Source organism: Peromyscus californicus, unplaced genomic scaffold (genome assembly GCF_007827085.1).
Source record: "Peromyscus californicus insignis strain IS unplaced genomic scaffold, ASM782708v3 Scaffold_4__1_contigs__length_199733344, whole genome shotgun sequence".
In the NCBI taxonomy this organism is placed as follows: domain Eukaryota; kingdom Metazoa; phylum Chordata; class Mammalia; order Rodentia; family Cricetidae; genus Peromyscus; species Peromyscus californicus.
The window spans coordinates 102,356,272-102,375,520 of NW_026294562.1; the positions used below are offsets into that span (position 1 = coordinate 102,356,272).

A 19,249-nucleotide genomic window follows, 5' to 3' on the forward strand; every position below is an offset into this window, starting at 1 on the left:
CAGCAAGTGCACGGCATGGCTTGAGGGTGCAGAGCCTAACCATGGTGGGAGGGGCTAAGGAGAGTAGAACACGAAGTTGTTGCAATAACAGTACCAAGAGTCTGCAAGTGACTTCCTGAAATTCTGAAATGCTTTCTTAACAGAAAGTCATGGTTAGTGAAATGGAAATTTTTCACAAGACCTTCACCTACATGGGACCATCACACTGCACAGACTGCACCACAGGAAGGTCTCAGTCAGTCATCCACATGGAAACATCACACTGCACAGACTGCACCACAGGAAGGTCTCAGTCAGTCATCCACATGGAAACATCACACTGCACAGACTGCACCACAGGAAGGTCTCAGTCAGTCATCCACATGGAAACATCACACTGCACAGACTGCACCACAGGAAGGTCTCAGTCAGTCATCCACATGGAAACATCACACTGCACAGACTGCACCACAGGAAGGTCTCAGTCAGTCATCCACATGGAAACATCACACTGCACAGACTGCACCACAGGAAGGTCTCAGTCAGTCACACAGGAGCATCACACTGCACAGACTGCACCACAGGAAGGTCTCAGTCAGTCATCCACACAGGAACATCACACTGCACAGACTGCACCACAGGAAGGTTTAAGAAGCACTTTTCTAAGGTGGACTTACTTGGCTGCTGCCTGCAGACCACAGGCTCTGATAATCTGGACTGAGATGGAGACAGCTCGGGCAGCAAGAACTCCCTCTGTTGTTCTTGGGCTTCTCCGGTACCTCAAACCCACATCCAGAAAACCTGACAAAGGAGAACAGGAAGAAAAAGACTACCAGGTTGGCTGGAAGGATCTCTGTTGTTCTAACCATCAGCTCCTAGCCAGGGAGGAGGGAGGAGGGAGGAGGATGGCAGCTATCACAGTGAGTGGGGAGAGATCTGCCCATGTTGGATATGTACTTCAGGCAATCAATCACATGCCATCTTTTCTAAAAGTCTTCCACACAGCCTCAGTCCAGAGACAGCTTTAAGGAAGAACTCAACAAGTTTAATCACGGGGGCTCAGGAGGAACAACTCAATCTTAACTAAGGCAAGATAAAACCTTTGGTTTTTGTGATACTTTTCAAAAAGTATCACAGTAACTTGACTTAGGAAGTCAATTCTGATCATTTTGCAGTTTGGATTGCCTTTCTGGAAACCATTTAAAGTGCCAAATTCTTGTTAAGCTCTTTCATGTTCAATCTGTCTGTCTGTCTATCTGTGGTGGCACTCAGAGGACAACTTGTGGGAGTTGCTTTTTCTCCTTCCACCAATTAGGTCCTGGGGACTGACTCAGGTTATCAGAGTTGGCAGCTGGTGCTGAGCCATCTTGCTAACCTTAATTTAATTTTAAACTTCTCTTGCAGCTGGAGAGATGGCTCAGCAGTAAGAGCATTTGTTGCACTTGCAGAGGACCCATGTTCAAGTCTTAGACCCACCTGGAGGCTACAAACTGCCTGTAATTCTAGTTTCAAGGGATCTGATGCCCTCTTCTGACCTATGAGGGCACTGCATGCATGAGGTTCACACACACATGGATAGGCAAATACTCTTACACATAAAATCAAATCATCGTAACTCTCACATATGTTCCATGGGAGGTGTGCTCTCTGCACATGTGTAAGCACACATGAGTCAAAAAAAGTTTTTTAACCTTCTCCCTTAATTTCCAATCCCAGCTAATTAATCTCATCAGGCCCACCTCTGCTCACGTTGGCTTAGAATAATAATTTTCAAGTGTATCTAAAAAGTACTTAGCATTTATGCTATGAGGGCTTTTTAAATGCTTAAGAGTTCAAGGTAAAATGAGACAAGCAGCATTTATACAGAGTCCATGGAACTGTGAGTTTTCTAAAATCATGTGCAAAATTTGCAATATATGTTCTACATTCTCTTTCTTTCTTTTTTGGTTTTTCAAGACAGGGTTTATCTGTGTAGTTTTGGTGCCTGTCCTGGATCTTGCTCTGTAGCCCAGGCTGATCTCAAACTCACAGAGATCTGCCTGGCTCTGCCTCCCGAGTGCTGGGACTAAAGGCGTGCGCCACTGCCGCCTGGCTACATTCATCTAAGAGAGGGTGAGACTCATAGTTCTTGTGAGAGACTCAAAAGGGTAAATACCCCAAGTAAAGAATAATTAATTCAGGAAGAAAAGGGATATTTATATACACTGACTTTGAAAAGGAAAGACATATTAAGTCTTCAGTTACCTGATGACTGGTTCTTCAATTCTCTACTGTTCTCAAGTCTGGGGGTTAATGGGAGATTAAAGTTCTGCATTCCTGTATCTTCACGGTGCTGCATGGCTACCATGGCACAGACCCTTGATAATGGCAAGGTTCCTTTGGCAACCATCTGGTCCCTTACATTAGGATAATAGTATCTGAAAACCACAAAAGCACAAAATGCCAGCTGGAATAATTAGGTAGATGAACAGTGCAATCTGCCCCGGTGATCAGTTTTCAGTAGCTAGTTATCTATGGACCCAGCTGTTTTGGACTGGTGATATACAGTGGTGGCTGGACCGGCAGGATATGCTGCCTATTACATGGAAAGAACCTCATACAGCACACCCTCAGGTCAGGGTGACAAAGCTGTTTCCTACAACTTTCTGTCTGAGGATCTGCTTGTGCCTTGGCCTTCCTCAAAACGTCCACCCAAGAGCAGCATAAGTGGCTCTGGGGGGGCCGTCTCTCCCTCTTCTCCACAGCTCTTCTTTGTTTCTAGGCCTATGACATTCTAATGTGCACTAGGATGAGACTCCCTTAGTACCCAGGCTATTTTCTTTTCATGTCAAACTGATCTGTTCCTAGATCATAAGCTGTGCATCAGAGCTGGTGGGTGTAAAAATCCATTTTGTGCTTGGTTTCCACCTGACTGTAGAAAGTATTTTTGTCATGTGACAGTGCTGTTTGTGATCCCATTTCTCTTCCTTTACATTTCTTTGTATTCTCTTTATCATTGTAGTAGGTTTCCTGGAGGTGTAGATGCTGGGGCGGGGATGACATCTACAATCAGGCCAGCATTCTTTCTGGGAAAGAACCATCCAGTGATTGGAACATTAGGTGGCTTCATGTTCTGTGAAGACTATTTTCTGATGGTGGGAAGAAGTTAGTTTAGAAGTGGGGAGAACAGGTGGGAGGCTGTCACAGCAGTTAAGCATCATAAAATAAAGACCTGAAGTAACCCGAGTTACGGTAAGAGAGCACCCGAAATGGTGAGTGCGATGCCTGAAGGCCAGTAGCAGGTAACACTAACGGGATTTTACTCCTACCGTAGGTACGAGTGTAGACCCAGCTGCTCAGAAGAGCCCAACACAGAAACCGCAGACAAAAGCTGCTGTCAAACACAAAGACTACAAAGCAAGGGAGGGAGGGTCCTGCTTAGCGTCTTCCAACAGTCCCACCTGACCAAGGCCAGGATTCGTTATGACCGGGCACTTCCTTCCTAAGCAGGGGAATGGGGTGTCCATACTGTACCTGCACCAGATTTCAAACTGGACTCCCCCTCCAGGCACAAGCCCCTGGGAGGAGAAGGCACTTAGCAGGAGCCTTTGCACTGGTACGTCCGTTGGCAACAGCAGGGAGTGGTGGTGCTCGCTATTAAAGATGGGATCTGGGACACATAGTGTGGTCGAAGTTCTAAAGGGCTTCAGAGTAATTCCTTTGGGAAAGAAAAGCAGTTGAGAACATCTAACACACAGACAGGTGCTGTGTTTGCAGCACACTGACTTACATACACAGCAGTCAATTCTATCTGCATGCTATTTCTGTGAGAGCACAAATGAGAATATGGACACCTTGAAGGTAGTAAAGATAGTAGGTCCCAGATCTGCTACATCCCCCCACATCTTCCAACTGAGTTACTCCTGACATTTCTGTGGTTTTGGTCCAGTGAGTACTATGACAATACTGAGCAGATCCCTTTTCTGGTGGACAGTATACAAGTTCCATGTCCTTTCAAACACTTACTAGTCTCTTAAACCTGCCTCTGTGGGTAAGAGTTTTCATGAAGGTTTTGATTTACCTTCTTTAAAAGACTGATGACGCTAACTAAGTGTCTGGTTACAATTTGTCCCCCAGAGCTTCAAGTGCTGAAGACTCAGTCCCTAGTGTGGCTGTGTGGTAAGGTGGTGGAACGTTCAGGAGGTGGGATCTGGAGGGGAGTGTTTAGTCGATTGATGGTGTTCCTCTCAAGAGATTAGTGCCAGTCTTTTGGACTAAGTTAGTTCTTCCAAGAATAAGTTGGTACAAAGTAATGCTATCCCATAAGCTTGGCCCTTCTGACCTCATTTGGCTTATTCATCATTCTGACACAGCCAAGTGGGTCTTTAGTAGAGGCCAAAGCAATGGAGGACATGACACCTCCAAAATGGAGTGAAATTAACCTTGTTTATTTTCTGGAAGTCCCAGCCTCAGACATTTTGCTATATCACCAAAACAAACTAATATAGTATTTTTCTAAGTGCTTATTAGTTATTTATATATCTCTGAAGACATTTCTATTCAGCTCTTAGCCCATTTTTGGTCTTCTTTTTTTTTTTGTGGTATAAGGAGTTAAACCCAGGACCTTATATATGCTAGGTCTGGTTCAACTGCTGAGCTATAACAGCAGACTTTTTATTTTGAGACAGTTTCACACAAAGTTGCCCAGACTGGCCATTAACACGATCCTCTTATTTCAGTTTCCCAAGGAGTGGAACATTACTCACTTATTTTATTTTTTGAAATGGGGCTCAGGTAGCACAGGCTAACCTCAAGCTTGCTATGCAGCCAAGGATGCCTTTGATCTTCTGATCCCCCTGCTTCCACCTCCCAAATGCTGGGATCACCGGTGAGCATCCCCATGTCTGATTCATGTGGTGTGGCGCTGAGGACCAAACCCAGGGCTCTGTGCATGCCAGGCAGGCACTCCACCAAGTGAGCCACATCCCTAGCTGTTTTTTTAAAAAGACCTTTTTAAGAATTTGTAATATATTCTGGCTAAAAGTTCCTTCTTTGATCTCTAAAGTAATATTGAACCTGCTAGCCGACATGCAGAATGATGAACACTGCTTCCTATCAGGTAAGATCACACAAGGCAAAACCCTGCCTTCTTGTGTTGGTTCTTGGAGATGATCAGAAGACGGAGATGGAAAGGGTAGGGCAGTACTGTGAAAGAAACTGGCTCTGGGTCTAGGTCTAGGTCTTTTATTTTCTTGAGACTGGGATCTCATAAGGTATCCCAGGCTGGCCTTGAACTCCCAATCCTCTTGACTCAGCCTCCCAAGTGCTGGAATTAACAGGTGTGTACCACCATGCTCAACCAGGGTTGGAATCCTAAACTTGGCACTTGTTAATGAGGCAGCTCCAGGCAAGTTGCTTAATGCTTCTGAACTTTGTTTTCTCTTTTGCAGAAGAACAGAACAGAATCTACCTAGAAAAGTAGTTTGTAGGATTTAAGACTATGATCTATATGAGACAGTTGTGTGGACATTTGTTCCTCAGGCACAATTGTCCAGCATCTTCAATTCTCTAAAGTATTCAATGACTTTACAAAGCATGACCGCCACAAAATATCAGTAAAACATACACACACACACACACACACACACACACACACACACACACACACACACACACACACGTACGTATGTAAATAAGGACTAATATATAACTAACTGGTAGATTTAGGCAAAGGGTACACAGAAATTCTTTGTACTATTTTTATAAGCATTCTTTAAATCTCAATCATATCAAAATAAAAAGATTATATGAATCCATATTTTGTTATTTGTTGTTTCTACAACTGAAGTGCTGAAGCAATGGTCAGAAGACACCTGGAAGACACTTTGCTTGAGAAACCTTGTCGAAACCTTCCAAAACCAGAGATTAGAGAAATCCTGGCATATTCTCTAACTCAACACAAACAGCCAAGTGCAACAAGAAAAAGTACAGTGTATGAGTGTGTTGCTTCATGTTACTAGTATACATGAAAACATACTATGAATTCTATGACCATACCAAAAAGGTAGTTAGTTAAAAAGGAAATTGCAAATTTAGGCCATCTTTTATGTTACGTGTCCACATAACTATCTTATCCGTAGGTAAGATTGGGAACAACAAACAAGATAAAATCCACTCAGGAAAAACACAGTTCCTAAGTATGTCCAATAAAAGAACCAAGCATGAGTAGAGGATGTGGTCTCCCAGCCTACCATTTTCAAGGAAGTCAGGTCCTTGGAGCACACTGGGTTGGGAGTCTTGGAATGGAAAGTAGTACTGGACGTAACAATCTGCTTCTCCCCAGACTGTTGCCTGGAGGGGCATAAGCCCTTTAACCATCACCACATGGAACTCAAAGTGGTGCTCCATCAGTCGGTTTCCTTGGTTTTCTGGCTGTGAAATGAAACAGAGATTGGCGAGCTTTAAAGATGAACCTGTTTAGAATACCCTTGCTTGTCTATGAAGAAACCTAGCAGAAATCTACGAATAACTCTCACGACTGCTCAGTGTAACCAGAACAAGCAGGATTTACCCTAGACCATAAGACTGAGTCAGTGTCAGGAAGTCCACAAATATGATTCAGCGCATGAGCGGAACACAGGAAGATGGTCTCAGTTTCAACAAATGCTAAAAACGAAGGTGATAAAGTTCAACATCTGTTGTTGATAAAAGCACTTAGAATGCAGAATAGGACAATACTTCCTTAGTAGGAAAAGGAATACATATTTGAAGCAAGCAGACATTAACTATTACTTCTAAATAAGTTGAGGATAATGCTGACTTGGGGAGGTAGTGAACATAGCTGTTGAGAGTATTATATTACTTCATAACCACTCCTTGTGTGCTTACTGAGTGTTTACCATGAGCTAGGCACTGTATCCACATTTCCCTTGTATTAGAGGTTAACGTGCATGACTGTTAACTACAGTCCAGGCTCACAAGCTGCCTGACCTTGCAGCCAGTGTTCTTTAGCTCTACCTTACACAGCCTCAGCTGACACTAGCAACCAGTTAACAGAAATGTTCAGAGGACGAATTCAGGGTTCAGCTCAGAGTGGGACTACAGTCTTTAAATAACACCCTAACTATGAATCTAATAAACTTAGAGAAGACTGCATTAAGTATTTGTTTTGAAATCCAAAAACATATGTAAGCAATACTGGTTCAAAAGTTCCCTTTGGGAAATAGAAAGCTTAGAATTTAATCCCTGGAAGAAAACAAATGGCAGAGTGGAGCCCTCGTAAGAGTCGTAACAGCTGTTAAATTTGCCATATGACACTAGAGCAACTTAACAATGGATCCTGCAGATGGTGAACTGGATGAAAGACAGTGTAAGAGGCCACCGTCATATATGTAGACCATATCCAACCACACAGGCACATCTTAACAATGGATCCTGCAGATAGTGGACTGGATGAAAGACAGTGTAAGAGGCCACCGTCATATATGTAGACCATATCCAACCACACAGGCACATCTTAACAATGGATCCTGCAGATGGTGAACTGGATGAAAGACAGTGTAAGAGGCCACCGTCATATATGTAGACCATATCCAACCACACAGGCATATCTCCCAAGGATTTCCTTGGTGGATGTACCCTAAGAACCACGTTCTTTCAATATGAATTTAATAGATTTATGAGTCTATATTGCAAGCTGAGGTCCATATACCACCTAAAAAGAGTTGAGAATATTAAAGGATTATTCTTTTTCTGTGTCTTTTATGCAATTTTCAATTAGCAACTTATAACTCCAGGCAATTAATAGTGACTTTGGTTCTGTTTTACCACCTATTAAAAAAATGTCAAAACCCACCGTATGCAGCTATGAAACTAAACATGGAAATGTAGGCCAATATACCTTCTCAACTGTACAGCAATGTATAAAATAAATTACTTCTTGGTTAGTAGTGAAAAACAAGGCATTTCACTGTTACTTACCACACCGACTTTGTCAACACACACAGTAAGATTTTACAGTCCTATATTTGGGGCTCTGTCTCTCATAAGACAATTTAGTACACTGGAGGATTAATACCTGGTTGTCCAAACAGATTTTCTTCTTTTTGTGGTACTGGGATCAAAACCTTTTACACACTAGGTAAGTTATTAAAGATTTATTTGTTTATATTTTATGTGTATGTGTGTGTATCTAAGTATATGTATGTGCATCACATGTGTGCAGGGTGTTGGATCCCTTAGAAGTGGAGCTATGGGAGTTATGAGCTGTCTGAAGTGCATGCTGGGAACTGAACCTGGGACTTCTGCAAGAGCAGCAAGTGCTCTTAACCACTGAGCAATCTCTCCAGCTCCAAAAGTCTTCAGTGTGTGTGTGTCTGTGTGTGTTTTGAGACAAACTTTCACGTAGCCCAAGTTGGCCTTGAACTTACTACATAGCCAAGGATAGCTTTGAGTGTTTCAGTCTCCTGCCTCTACCTTCCAAGTGCTGGGATGATGGATGTGTGCTGCCACACTTGGTTTTGTGCAGTCCTGGCAATAAAACAGAGGGTCATGAATGCTAGCAAGCACTCTACCAACTGAGCCACACACTCAGCATACCAGGTTAGTTCTTTATCAATGAACTATACTTCTAATCCTAGGTTTTGTTTATAAATTCAATGAGCTAAGAGGGATATAAAGACCATTTAAAATGTAAGAGAAGAATACCAGTGACTCTTCTGATTTAAAACAAGCATTTGTGGGGCTGAGGAGATAGCTTAGTGTGGTAGGCTGTGGTTGTAATCCAAGTGCTCAAGAGGCAGAGACAGGTGGATGCCTGGGTTCACTGGCTAGTCAGCCTAGCACAATTGGTGAGTTCCAGGTCCCACTGAAAAAGCCTGTCTTAAAAGATAAAGTAGAGAGGGCTGGAACGATGGTTCAGTAGTTAAGAGCACTGGATGCTCTTCCAGAGGGCCAGGGTTGATTCCTAGCACCCACACAACAGCTCACAACGTCTGTAACTCCAGTTCAAGTCTGATGCCCTTTTCTGGCACCAGGTACAAACATGGTGCACAGATGTATTTGTGAGTGAGACACCCATACATATAAGATGAAAACATTATTACAAAATTAGGGTAGAGAGCAATAGAGAACAACAGCCAGTGCTGACCTCTGGCCTCCACCTGCACACAGATGTGCACAAACCCAACTACATATACACCACACACACACACACACACACACACACACACACACACACACACACACACACACACACGCCTGAAAGGTGGAGGGCTCCTGAAGAATGACATCTGAGTTTAAGTACTTGCTGCTATATGCATGTGCACACACATGCCCTTATACAAATAAAGTGCACATGCACACACATACCTTCCCCCACACAAAATAAAGCAAGTACTAGAGTGTAAGTTATACTGTTTGCTGGAGCCTTTCACTGGGTAATGGTTTCACTAAAATGTGTAAGAGAAAATGAGATAGTTTCTGTGAACCATAATGTTGGGTCATTACCAAAGCAACAGATGCCACAGGTGGCTGGTCCAGGAAATGAGCTGGCCTAGGGCTGAAGGGAGGGAGTATTCCTTCTTCATTCTTTAATCTTTGCAGCATCATTATCTGATCTGAAGAACCCATGGCTAAAAAGACTCGAAGACTCCCATTTTGGTGGCCTGAGAACACATCAATCACAGGCATATAGCTGTCGACAGCAACAACTGGATACCTGGCATCAAGCAGCAGGCGAGAAATCTTGGGGTCTCTAGGGAGGAGGACATTGTGAATGAGCAGATAACAGCCATCAGTCATGTCAGAGCTGCTTACTTGGTTCATTTTCTCAGCTTGTTAGAAATGGATTGATAACCAGAAAAATAAATTAGTGGTTTTAAAAACTAAGATTCTGTTAGTAACCAAACTAAAATTATAAGGCAGGTAAATTCAGACTGCATAAGTACAGGGCTGGGAGTGAGTCTAGTTTATCTTTGTAGCATGATGGCACCAAGTCCAGTGTCTGCAATGGAACAGTACTTCAGAGGGGGCTTGTTGAATGGCATTACTTTATACAGTCAATGTGGTCAACTAGGAAAAGTATAGATCCCACAGTCTGGAAGATAAAATCGGAGAACAGTACCAATGATATCTACCATCTACTAAGCATTAACTACACAGAAGCACTAATCATTTTCATAGTGTTTTTAACCCATTTACACTGCAAAAGTTAGTATTATCCATTATTAACAGATGAGGAAATCTTATTCAAAAGGTTAAGTAGCTTAGCTAAGGTTACATAGCCAACAGGGACTCAAGTTGATCTGGGATTCAGGTACTGACTCTTCTGATTATTTTTTACTCTTTTTTTTTTTTTTTTTTTTTTTAAATATTTATTATGTATAAGTGTTCTGTTTGCAGGCCAGAAGAGGGCACCAGATCTCATTACAGATGGTTGTGAGCCACCATGTGGTTGCTGGGAATTGAACTCAGGACCTCTGGAAGAACAGCCAGTGCTCTTAACCGCTGAGCCATCTCTCCAGCCCTATTTTTTACTCTTAACTAATGTATATACGTGCATGTGCAGTTTGGAGCACATGCATGTGCATGCACGTGCACACAGAACCTGGAGGCTGATGTCAACTTTTTCCTTGATTGTTTTCCATATTATTTTTTGAGATAAGGTCTCTTACTGAACCTGAAGCATCAATTCAGCAAGACTGGCTAGCCAGGAAGCTCCTGGATCCTCCTGCTTCCATCCACACGGTGCTGGGTTTACAGATGCATGCACTGGTGCTGGGACTCAGGTCCTCATGCTTTGCAGCAAGCACTGTACCAGCTGACTTCTCTCTGCACTCTTCTACCACTGGGCTACACCTCCAGTCCTGAACTATTTGACTCTAAACCCGAATCATTTTCTTTTACCAGGCTGGCTCTTGGTGCTGCCATGTACACGCTATATGGCTTGAATCACCAACTGAACTTTTCACAGCCCGATTCCTTATTTGTGAAATACAGGTTCTGAAACTTCTACAAAGGAGTTGTGAGGACTGAACTGAGACAGCTCATGTAAAATGCCAACCGAGGTACTTGGTTCACAGGAAATGCTCAGTAATTGGTGCTACTGTTGTTTTGTCCTCGATCAACAAAGGATGGGAGCTAATAGGATATGAAGGGAAGTGAAGGAAGGATAACAAGTCAGATGAATTACACCACTAAAAAGAGGTGGGGTGTGTGTGATTTGTGGTGTGTGTATGTGTGGTGTGTGTGATGTGTATATGTGTGTGTGTGTGTGTGTGTGTGTATGTGTGTGTGTGTGTGTGATGTGTGGTGGGTGTGTACGTGTGTGTGATGTGGTGTGTGTGTGATGTGGTGTGTGTGTGTGTGTGTGATGTGTGTGTGTGTTAGCGGTGGTGGTGGTGGTGGTGGTGGTGGTGGTGGTGGTGGTGGTGAGCTGAAAGGCTAGAACAGATATTGACAGCTGTGGTTTCTGCAGTACTCCTCAGCCTGGTTATGTTCAATGTTACCATCATAAGGTCTTACCTATTCCTGCAAGGCAAACCCATGCATTTTCTCACTAGAGCCTCATGATTGCTCCACAAGTGAGACAGTGACCCAGCACCACCCTCATTTTAGAGATGAGGAAAAAGAAGGCAGAGACACTGAATTCCCAAAGCTACAGGACAACTTTCCTCATTTGTACAGTAAGAACCATGATGATCCCTCACGAGGTTATAGTGAAGCTCTAGTGAGATAATGCACACCAAAGTGTTGTCTGTAAATTTACAACAGAGCCTTGCTTAGTGCTAAAGCACTTAAAAACCTGCACTCTGAATCAAACAGAAAGGAAGTCTGTATGAGTAGAAGTAACTTTCCAGTTAACCAGTGTTTTACTAGTTATTAAAGAGATGTACAAATAGTTAGCAAATCTCAACTTGTTCCAGAAATCTGGAGAACAGCTGCTATGAACCATACTGCCACTTGATGATGGAGAAGTCAACCATTAGCTGGAAGAAGCCAGGCTATCTGGTTCTAACCCAGGTTCTGCTCTCACTGCTTATGCAACAGATAGTGTAACTCCTTTTAACCCGGGTTCTGCTCTCACTGCTTATGCAACAGATAATGTAACTCCTTTTAACCCGGGTTCTGCTCTCACTGCTTATGCAACAGATAGTGTAACTCCTTTTAACCCGGGTTCTGCTCTCACTGCTTATGCAACAGATAGTGTAACTCCTTTTAACCCGGGTTCTGCTCTCACTGCTTATGCAACAGATAGTGTAACTCCTTTTAACCCGGGTTCTGCTCTGACTGCTTATGCAACAGATAGTGTAACTCCTTTTAACCAGGGTTCTGCTCTCACTGCTTATGCAACAGATAATGTAACTCCTTTTAACCCGGGTTCTGCTCTGACTGCTTATGCAACAGATAGTGTAACTCCTTTTAACCCGGGTTCTGCTCTCACTGCTTATGCAACAGATAGTGTAACTCCTTTTAACCCGGGTTCTGCTCTGACTGCTTATGCAACAGATAGTGTAACTCCTTTTAACCCGGGTTCTGCTCTGACTGCTTATGCAACAGATAGTGTAACTCCTTTGACTCTATTCACTCTTCTCCACCTAAATCACAGGCTGCTATGAAGTTAAATGCTTTGAAGTCCTAAGGTTCTTATCAAACTCCTGACACTCAGGGATGTGGGTCTGGGTGGCAGCTTCCCACAGGAGAAAGAGCAAGAAGTGAGTGAAACTCGGAAAGGCCCTTCAGGGGAGTCTATTCATGCTTGCAAACCCAAAGAATTCCCCTTCAGTCTATATAAAGGGAAAAAAGAAGAATACAGAATACACCAAAAGGTCCTATTTACTTGAATGACATGTAAAACTGATGGAGGGGGAGTTTCACCAGTCCGAGCAGCTTGTCCTGTCCTGGGCTCCGCACCTTGTTCCAAGTTTCAATGATCATCACATTGTTCTTAAGTCTTTCCAGGTGTTTGGAAGACAGAGAGACAGGAATCACCTGGGGAGAATAATCAGGAAAAAGAATTTCCACCATTAAAACAATTAATTTATTCTTTTATTCAACAAGTGTTTACTGAAAGCCCACTATGTGCATGCACAGTACTATGCTGAAGATATTAAAGTAAAATCCAGCCTATATCCTCATAGAAACACGGTCTGCTATAAGAGACTAACACACACAAAGACAGCTATCAACTGTAGCTGACGACAGGGTTCGTGTCGGGACACAGAGAAGGTTGTCAGGCATGTCAAATATGGTGCCAACCAAACTCACCCAACCTTCTCTTTAAGGTAAAGTGATCCACTTTTAAATCATGCTGTATGGTATGTGTGCTTTAAAATAAACAATTATTTTCAGTAAGTGTATGTGTGTATTGTCTGTGTGGGTATCTGCAAGCAGGCTGGAGGCCTGGGAGTTATAGGCCATTGTGAGCTGCCTGATGTGGGTGCTGGGAACCAAACTCAGGTCCTCTGCAAGAGTACTGCATATTCTTAGCAAGAGTCATCTCTCCAACCTGGAGAAAGAGTTTTGAACCCTTTATCAAAGGGTTGCTAATTCAGTGTCTAGACAACATTTAATAAAATAAATCAAATGCAACAAACAAACAAACAAACACCTCCTGTTTAACATGTGTCATAGCAAGTAACAAAGCCAGCTGTTCATCTGGATTTTTCATTTAAAATTATTCTAGAATAAGCTAGCTAGTAGATGAACTAGGGATCTACAGCTAAGAGGAGCTCCATCCAATTAATAGTAGTGGCAAGAGGCCACCTATTTGAAGGACTGCAAGTGGTAGGCCATCTTTGAATTCTTTCATTTGCACATCCTTACTTACTATCTGGGACATGCTAGGCAATGGTAGTGTGACGGTGCTTTAGAGAACCCAGGTGCTGCTGTTCAGCCGACAATCATAGCCGACCCTGGAGGGAAACGTCTGACCGACACAGAAGTGCAGATTTGGAAGTTACCTTCACAGAATGAAGCTGAAGCGTGTGTCCATTGGAGAATAGGGAGATCAGAATTCAGCAAGAGCAGCAAGTGGGGGCCTAACAGTTAAAGCTAGAGAGGAAGGAGAATGTGCTGGGCCTCCACCCTTTTCCTAATGGAAGGGTGTCTGCCAAACATACCCAAACCTTCCCAAGGAAAATGAGCCAGGTTTTCTCTTGGCCTGAAGACTGAATGTGATCAGCTACGAGTCAGGAAGAAAACCAGAGTGGCTTGCTGTGGATGGAGCTCAGTGGTAGAGTGCTTGCCTAACACATGCAAGGCCTTAGGTTCAATCATCAGTGTCATTAAAAAAAAGGCACCAGCACTAAATTCTACAGAAGAATCAAGAGATGGATATTAAAACAGAGAATAAATGAGAGAAAACAGATAACTAAAAAACCGAAGAGCTTAGAGATAAGAGAAAGGTGGGGAGTTTAACTGATAGTTCTAAAAGAAGCAGAAGGAATAGACGCTAGAACTTAGGCAAACAGAACAATGGTAGACAGACAGAAACAAACAGAGATCCAAACTTTGGGCAGTATCAGTTCTTCCCATCAACACAGCACACTGACAGCTCCCAAAGTTTCTTCAGTATGAACACTCTACACTTAAGTCAGAATCATGATTAGGAGACATTTGTCTCCTGCCCTATAAACCACAAACGGACAGGAAACACACAAAGTTACCTGAGAAAAATTAAAGACAGGCTGTGCTGTGCCCCACGAGATGGCAGACGTTGTGGCTTCCTCTGTGCTGAAGAGCTTGCACTTTATATAAACGTTGCAGGGTGGTGGTTTCTCTGACTCTCCAGAAACAAAACCTTTCCCATCTGGCACCATCAACAGTACATGTAATAGTAAAGCATTGTCTTTGCTTGACCCATTTGTTTGATGGACTAAACTGTGATTCGGCACAGTCATGAAGCCTGAGGAATCTGAGGCTATAGGGTTTGTGGACTTTGGGTTGGGGAGCACTAAATTCTGTGTTTTCTTTGCAGTTTCCTCATGAATTTGATTTGAGTTCTGTGGATTTTTGGTACAGGTTGTATCCTGGAGTGTTTCTGGTAGTATCGTATCTAGACCTGGAGCAGCAGAAAGTGGAATATGTTGGGTGCTGCTGCTTAACTTAGCACTGACACCAGTGAAATCCTTGTTGCCTAAGACAAGCTCCATGGTGACCTAGAAACACAAAAGGAGAAGCAGCAGTAAGAATGTCTCATAGAACTGGAATCAGAATTTTGGAGCTGATAGCAAACAAGAATGAACTCATCCACCCATCCTCAAATACTAACAGACATATATATATGTCAATTTGCCAGACTAACAGGAGCCAGACAGATTACTTACCAGCATATGATGACCCAGAAAATCATCTTGTACCAGAAAAATAAGGAAATGCTAAGAAAATGATGAAGACATGTATAATTGACAGACTCCTGCTGAAGAAGCTCCTACTGGCCAAGTCAGAATTAGTAATAGCAACAGATTATATAACCTATTGAATAATGTAAGAATTTGTCAGTTCACACTAACACAAAATTAAAGGGACAGTAACTCCTCCTTATCATTGTGCAGAATAATGTCAATCAGTAAATGCTCAGAGAGCTGGAGGTAGCTCTATGGTAGAGCAAGTACATATGGGTACAAAGCTCCAAGTCCACACTTTTTTCTCCAGCACTGGAGAAAAAAATAAAAACAAAAGCACTAGAAACATGAAGTTAGAAATCACCACTTTAAGCTAAGTGTTGTGGGGCATGCTTTTTACCCTAGCACTTGGGAGGCAGAGTCAGGCAGATCTCTGTGAGTTCGAGGTCAGCTTGGTCTACAGAATGAGTTTCAGGACAGCCAGGACTACATAGTGAGACCCTATCTCAAAAACAACAAGAAAGAAACTACCATTTTATAATGATCTTAATAACATGATGGAGGCTGAGTTAGCTAGAGCACCCCTGTCATTCCTGGACTTGGGAAGGCTAAAGTAGGGGGATCAAGAGTTTGAGACTATATAATAAAGCCTTGTTTCAAAAAACAAAGTAAAATAAAAAATTAATTTAGGTAAACCAGTAGAGGGACAGTGTACAGAATAAATAACTGGCTTACCTTAAAAATTACTAAAATACAGCCAGGCGGTGGTGGCACACACCTTTAATCCCAGCACTCAGGAGGCAGAGCCAGGAGGATCTCTGTGAGTTGGAGGCCAGCCTGGTCTACAGAGCGAGATCCAGGACAGGCACCAAAACTACTACACAGAGAAACCCTGTCTTGAAAAACAAAACAAAACAAAACAAATTACTAAAATACTGAAATAAGAAAGACTATGAAACCCTTTCAATTTAAAGGGAATTGGAAAATTCTGCATTAGAAAAAAAAACTGCAATAAAGGAAAAAAGTATTGACACAATTGGTGAAATTAGTATAGGTTGTAGATAGAATATATCACTCATGTTAAGTTGAATTTTTAAACTGAAGTACTATGTATGATAGAAAGTTGTTTTCAGGAAATGTATGGAATTCACATGAAGGGACTTAGGAACCAGCTTGATGTAATTTATTATGAGAAAATGTTCAAGTGTGTACATTTACACTACCTATTTATGCAGCTATGGAGGGAGAAGAGAAAGTGAGAGAGAGGGAAGGGGGAGTGAGTCCCAGGCCAGCTACGATGAGACCCTTCCTCAAAAACAAAATCAAACAAAGCAAGCAGAAGCAGGACAGAAATGAATCTGAAGGACAGAGGTGTCACTCGTTATTACAAGAAGGAGTTAGAGGACAGAGTGCATACTGTTTTCCTCTGAAACCCTTGTCTCCATAGCCAAGCTCTCTCTCTGTCAAGTTGCAATCTTGTTTAGTACTTCTCAGTTCCTACCATGTAGATCAGTGGTTCTCAACCTTCACTTTAATACAGTTCCTCATGGTGTGCTGACCCCAACCATAACATTATTTTCATTGCTACTTCATAACTGTCATTTTGCTACTGTTATGAACTATAATGTAAGTATCTGATATGCAACTCCTGTGAAGGGGTCACTCAACCTCCAAAGGGGTTGCGACCCACAGGTTAAGAACTGTTGCTGTCGGGCAAGAACAGAAACAATTTCCAGTTCATCAGTCCAATTTATTGCCCTTCTAAGGCTTCAACTTTGTAGTCAAGAATGGACCAAACAGGTGAGAACTAACACTTGGATGAGGATGATTAGTTTCAGGCCAACCTGGGCTACAAAGGGAGACCCTGTTTCAATAAACAAGGTGGGCTTGGGGAACAGCAGCATGAACAAGCATGGCACTTCAGTGATCCAACCTTTCAACATCACCACTTGTTGTCATGTATAAAATCCACGAGTGAGCATCAGGCAGTGGAGCTATACAAGCAAACAAACAGAGCCCCCCATGTTTTAAGTAAGTTTATCGTTTTGTGTTGGGACATGTGCCTGTTGGGCTATGGGTTAGACATGCCTGCACTGGATTTGTCTGACTTGGCTATTGGTACGGAAGGTGAAGTAGAAGTGGGTAATACACTGAAGCCTTGTACTTTATCCTTTGGGTGATTAGGAGTGAGGAGACTGTTTTAGGGCATGAGTATGGAAATTCCCAAAACTGAAAAACTAGAGTTGGGCATGGTGGCCAGTGCTCAGGAGGCTAAGAGGCAGGAGGATTGCAGGTTTGAAAGGAAGCTTGTACTACATAGTGAGTTCCAGGCCAGCTTGGGCTACATAGTGAGACTTTTGTCTTAAAAACCAAACCAGAAAACTTAATGTGATACCAAACAAAGCTGTACCTAATCCCCGTATTGAAATCCTGCTATCTGAGACATCCCGAGGCTGCGAACACAGGGAGGAGCCTTTCTCTAAGCACCTCAGCACTCACTCCAGCAGGTGCACACTGCTGCTTCTCTCTTTGTTCCTTCCCTGCCGCAAATCTGGTCTAAGCATCATCCAGCATCTTTCCAGAACGAACGCTTCAGCATTTCCATTTTCCCTTTACTCCCTATAATGTACCGTCTACATAGAAATACTTTAAATTGACAATAAGATGTCACGCCAATGCTCTGGTGTCTTTTCTTTGGCTCACAGGCCAAAATTTAAATACTGCCTTGACCTAAAAAGACGTGAATTTCACTCTTACCTCCTATGTGTGCAACTCTATTTTCTATCATTTGACTCTTGCTTGCTATCCGGTGGTAACAATCCTTAGGGTTTTATATGTGCTTTGACTTTTCTTCTCTTTTTCTTCAACTATCACCTTGGACAGTAGCTCCTTAGAGAGGGCTTGTCTGCCCGTCTCCTGCTTCCTCCCTGGCAATACTGTACATGTCTGTTGCCTTCAAGGCACTCTACTGCTCTTCAGCAGAAGCCTTCCCACTGCAGAGACCTGCTTTTCCTGTTCCCAGCTACATTCTCAGTGCTAGCTCAGGTTCATGCTCAGGAAATATCTGTGACTTTCTGGATGTATCCCCACATACCTTAAGGGGGCCAAGTGAAGACGAGCCATCTTCCTGTCGCACTGGAAGCTGGTTACTGAAAGAAAGCAGCTCTGACTGAATGACAGCACGCAAAGGGAGGGATGCAGATCCAATGACTTCTGGCTGACAGAACAAGGAAAGAAAAGCTTAAGGAGAGCCATGGGGGACTTTAACTGAAGTGATAGCCTGTGATGGCTTGTGAGAGAATACACGGCCAACAATGCTACCATATCCATAAAAGCTTTCGCTTTCCCTTCTGGGTTTGACTGTTTTCCCCTAGAAAACACAGATTACAGAGGACTTCATAAGCTACAAAAAGCACCTTTCTCTATTAAAACTTAGTTCTTCTTGCATACTGATTTCTTCAGTAAGCTTCATTAACTAATAATGTCTTAAGACTAAGAAAATCACACGATATGCCTGATGCTACTGAGGCTACAAAGGAGCAAAAGGCTGTCATATGAACAAGCTAGAATAAAAGCTATGCATAAATTGCATATGTTAAAAGTAGTTAATAACCAAAAACAACTAAATGTCTATGCAGTGGTTCTCAACTGTGGGTCTTGACCCACCGGGGGGTCACATAGCAGATATTCACATTACAATTCATAACAGTAGCAAAATTACAGTTGTGAAGTAGCAATGAAATAATTTTATGGCAGGGGGTCACCACAACACTGTATTAAATAAAGGGCTGCAGCATTAGGAAGGTTGAGAACCACTGGTCTAATAATATATAACAATTAAGCCAATTTTAGCATATTCATATAGTTGTATGACAGGCAGCCACCAAAGCAACCAGTTCACAAAAGCGTTGATTTTGTTGTTTTTCGATCGGGTCTTACTCTGTAGC

General features: G+C 42.7%; 1 protein-coding gene across 3 annotated transcripts in view; it reads right to left on the reverse strand.

Moving 5' to 3' along the window:
- C2cd3 (C2 domain containing 3 centriole elongation regulator) overlaps window positions 1-19,249 on the reverse strand; it is a 118,350-nt gene that overhangs the window by 57,435 nt on the left and 41,666 nt on the right. For all 3 annotated transcript variants that reach the window (XM_052713991.1, XM_052713992.1, XM_052713993.1), the window contains 8 exons: window positions 18,397-18,519; window positions 14,625-15,116; window positions 12,797-12,948; window positions 9,466-9,712; window positions 6,210-6,390; window positions 3,493-3,676; window positions 2,224-2,396; window positions 657-780 (listed from right to left, as the gene is read on the reverse strand). In XM_052713991.1, the coding sequence (XP_052569951.1) occupies window positions 657-780; window positions 2,224-2,396; window positions 3,493-3,676; window positions 6,210-6,390; window positions 9,466-9,712; window positions 12,797-12,948; window positions 14,625-15,116; window positions 18,397-18,519 (1,676 nt within the window). The remainder of the gene's footprint in view (window positions 1-656; window positions 781-2,223; window positions 2,397-3,492; window positions 3,677-6,209; window positions 6,391-9,465; window positions 9,713-12,796; window positions 12,949-14,624; window positions 15,117-18,396; window positions 18,520-19,249) is intronic.